We start from the raw sequence: 4,179 nt of genomic DNA, 5'->3' as shown, positions 1-4,179 counted from the left end.
TTAAATGTGAAATTGGTCCCCAACTATTTTGTTAGGCTCTTCCTGTGAACTTCAGCTCATTCCAATACACACTTCTCTTTATCTCTGACATTCTTCATAGATTGTGATAAATGGCATAAATTTATGCTTGTTTTAATTTTTCTTTGAAAGTTTATTTATTTTTAATTTTATTATTATTTACGTTACAATATTGTATTGGTTTTGCCATACATCGAATATTTTTAATTATTGTGTTTGTCATAAGGTGGTGGACACCAGATAGTTTGAAAGATTATGATTGCATGTAGCTAGATAGAGTCCCCTGGAAAGACGCAAGGAATTCTCCTAACTTTGCAAAAAAGAATAACAAAAAAATGTTCATTTAGACATCAGTTGATACTCATAGTCAGTGTGTTATCACAACTCTAAGTCAATGTAAATATAAACAATGCATATGATGATTCAGCAATGTGCCCAAGGAAGCACAGTGCTTGTCAATCCTAAAGTAGTGAACCAATGTTATTAATAAAAAGCCTCTTCTTATATTGTGGCTTCGCAGGTGGCACTAGTTGTAAAGAACCTGCCTGACAGTGCAAGAGATATAAAAGACACGGGTTCAGTCCCAGGATTGGGAAGATCCCCTGGAGTAGGGCAAGGCAACCCACTCCAGTATTCTTGCCTAGAATCCATGGACAGAGGAGACAGTCAGGATACAGTCCAGAGGGTCACAAAGAGTCAGACATGACTGAAACGACTTAGCATACATGCACATTGTGTATAGATAAAGTATATTTGGATAGTTAAAAAAAAAAATACAGGTAATTTCCTGTTTGTGGAGGATGCAAGATACGTCTTCTCACTCTGTTGAAGTATGACCACTCCACTTTGTTTCAACTGCAGAAAAAGCTCCAGGACATTATTAAATGAAAATCAAAGGGCACAGTGTAAAAAATCCAAATAAATTCAATTTAATGGCAAATCATTTGATCTGTCTGTGTGTACATATGTATGTATGTGTACAAATGTGTATGCAGTTGCATAAAGTGATGGGCAAAGATATGTGTGTGTGTGTTCAATTGTGTCCAACTCTTTGCGACCCACTAGACTGTAGCCACTTAGGCTCTTCTGTCCATGGAATGTCTCAGGCAAGGATACTATAGTGGGTTGCCATTTCCTACTACAGGGAATCTTCCTGACCCAGGAATTGAACCTGCCTCTGTTGTGTCTCCTGCATTGGCAGGCAGATTCTTTACCACTGCACCACCTGGGGTTCAATTCAGTTCAGTGGCTCAGTCATGTCTGACTCTTTGCAACCCCATGGACTGCAGCAGGCCAGGTTTCTCTGTCCGTCACCAACTTCTGGAGCTTGCTCAAACTCATGTCCATTGAGTCAGTGATACCATCCAACCATCTTATCCTCTTTCATTTCCTTCTCCTCCTACCTTCAATCTTTCCCAGCATCAGGGTCTTTTCAAATGAGTCAGTTCTTCACATCAGGTGGCCAAAGTACTGGAGCTTCAGCATCAATCCTTCCAATGAATATTCAGGACTGATTTCCTTTAGGATGGACTGGTTTGATTTCCTTGCAGTCCAAGGGATTCTCAAAAGTCTTCTCCAACACCACAGTTCAAAAGCATCAATTCTTTGGCACTCAGCTTTCTTTATAGTCCAACTCTCACACCAATACATGACTATTGGAAAAACCATAGCTTTGACTAGATGGACCTTTGTCACCAAAGTAATGTCACTGCTTTTTAATATGCTATCTAGGTTGGTCATAGCTTTTCTTTCAAGGAGCAAGCATCTTTTAATTTCATGACTGCAGTCACCATCTGCAGTGATTTTTGAGCCCCCCAAAATAAAGTCTCTCACTGTTTCATTGTTTCCCCATTAATTTGCCATGAAGTGATGGGACTGGATGCCATGATCTTAGTTTTTTGAATGATGAATTTTAAGCCAACCTTTTCACTCTCCTCTTTCATTTTCATCAAGGGGAAGCCTTTCGTCAGGGAAACCTTTCACCTGGGGAACTGTGAAAAAAAATATATGTGATTGTAATAAACAGGCTGATATGATATACATTAAACTGTTAGAAAAGGACAGTGGGAGAAATCTCCTTCATTTGGTGGAATGAAGGAGATACAGCTATGAGCCTTCACTTTTGCTCTGCCTGAGACTTTTATGATGAGATGGATCTATGTGCTGCTTAGAGAATATAGAAAATGATGAAAACTCTTTATAGAGGCAGAACTTCTAGACAGATTAAAAATAAATATTAACTTAGTTTTTGTTTCCTTAAAAATGTTTTATCACAAACATGTGTTCTAGAGTAATAACAAAATAACATTTCAGATTTTCCTCTGAGTAAGATCAATATGCAAGTGAAACAACTGTAATAATATGCGTTTCTGAGTATGGATTTGTCCTGGGTCCAAACGAAAGAAGCCTTTGGAACAGAAGAATTATTTGTATTTTCCTTATATTTTCATCTTTAACACACTGAAACCAACATTTTATTGACACGAGGAGGAGCCATGACAAACTATTAATACCTCTTCACTTTATTCCTGTGTTAAAATTATGATTCTTAGTTTCCTTATCATTCATAGCCACATCAACCAATGAAGCACTTCTTCCTTGTCCTCTTTCTCTTCTTTTCCTTATCCATCTTCTTCCATTTCTCTTCCCTTCATTTCCCTCATGTCTTACTGCTCTTCTGATTCTCCTTCCAAATGATTCTAGATTTGCTCTCGTGACGGCTCCCCCAACTATGCCCCCCCATCTTCCCACCAGAGATACTGCACAGGTGCAGCCCCGTCTGTCCCAGTGTGCCTCTCTCAGGACGCAGTAGTACACAGCAGCGTCTCTCAGGGTGAGCTGGGGCAGGACCAAGGTGCTGGACTTTCTGTCTGAAGCTATGGTCAGAGAGGCCATGCTGCTGTTCACTGTGCCTCTTAAGCCATGAATGACATACTGTGGACTCTGATTGGGATTTTGCCGATACCAATGGATATAGTCATTTCCACCAATGGTAGAGTGGTTACAAGGCAGGTTTACATCCTCTCCTTCGGCACAATCCATGGAGCTGGGCTGGGTGGTCTTAGCATTAATCACAGTCCCTAAAGGGTCAAGAATATAAAATTATCCCCTGACAACAAATCAGTGTAATTCTGTGGATCAAGGGCACAACTACCCCCTACTCCAGTGTTTTTATCTATGTCCTGAGAAATATTATTGATGCCTATTATATAAGGACCAAAGACACATGGCAAGAATCTAAGAACTCTACAAGCTTTATCCCAGGGTCCTTGGCTCAATAACCCCAGAGATTTCTTCCAACCTACTTACTGCTAAGGTCTCTTCCGGATCATGGCTATGGAATAACATGTCATGTTGAAATTTGCGCTCACTAGCAAATGCATAGATCTGTTCTCAATTCCATTGCAATAATGCTGAATAAAACACAGGAAGAAGAGTAGAGAGCAAGTGACGCTTTATGGTCCCTTGGCCTCAAAGTCAACCTTTGTAGACATAGAACACTTACCCAAGGTCAGAAAAACAGTTATTCCAATCACCAGCCTCATACTTCAAGGACAAACCAGGATTGTGGGCTCAGAGCTCACACTTGTGTCTGCTCCTAGGCTTGTTTCCAGAGAACAGAAACAACTGTTGCTGTTAGAGACTTACAACCAGTGCAGGTATCTGTTGCAGTGTGTTGTTGCCAGGATCGCTCAGCCAATGATCAAGCAGTTCCTTGTCTAGGTCTTCCTGCCCTGTTTTAGTCACATCCCACAAAGAAGGCGAGACATCCCCAACTCACAGGGTACTGACTAATATTCTCGTGAAGTTTAAAGTCTGGCTCTGGAAAAGGAACATCAATCACAATAATGTGTCTATCCAGAACCTGTGTTCTATCATTTCTTCTTCAAAGAAATTTTCTGATGCTCTGTGAAGCATGTGGAAAACATTGTTTAATCCCAGAAAACTTTACTGAGCTCTATATTGTAAAGAGATGAAAATTCCCATCCACGTTCTAGCAAATGTACGTGAGATTTCAAAGTAGGCTTGGTTTTTCTGAGGGACAGGACATATTAGTAACATTGACACAAAAAGCTAAACGTCTTGAGCTCAGACTTTGAAGCTCAGCATCCTGAAAAGGTCCTTGGAATCATGCATCTGTCTCCATCTAGGCAGACATTT

The 4,179-nt window shown here is 40.2% G+C and overlaps 1 gene segment (V, D, J or C); it reads right to left on the bottom strand.

The window, feature by feature from the left end:
• Window positions 1–2,535: 2,535 nt before the first annotated feature.
• LOC123328322 lies at window positions 2,536–3,960 on the bottom strand. The segment is given in 2 exon segments: window positions 2,536–3,098; window positions 3,524–3,960. Coding segments are annotated over 2 exon segments (603 nt in total).
• Window positions 3,961–4,179: the final 219 nt, after the last annotated feature.

The sequence above is a fragment of the Bubalus bubalis genome, chromosome 11, assembly GCF_019923935.1.
Source record: "Bubalus bubalis isolate 160015118507 breed Murrah chromosome 11, NDDB_SH_1, whole genome shotgun sequence".
Lineage (NCBI taxonomy): Eukaryota > Metazoa > Chordata > Mammalia > Artiodactyla > Bovidae > Bubalus > Bubalus bubalis.
The sequence above is the reverse complement of the archived record's forward strand: the minus strand, read 5'-3'. Positions and strand labels throughout refer to the sequence as shown.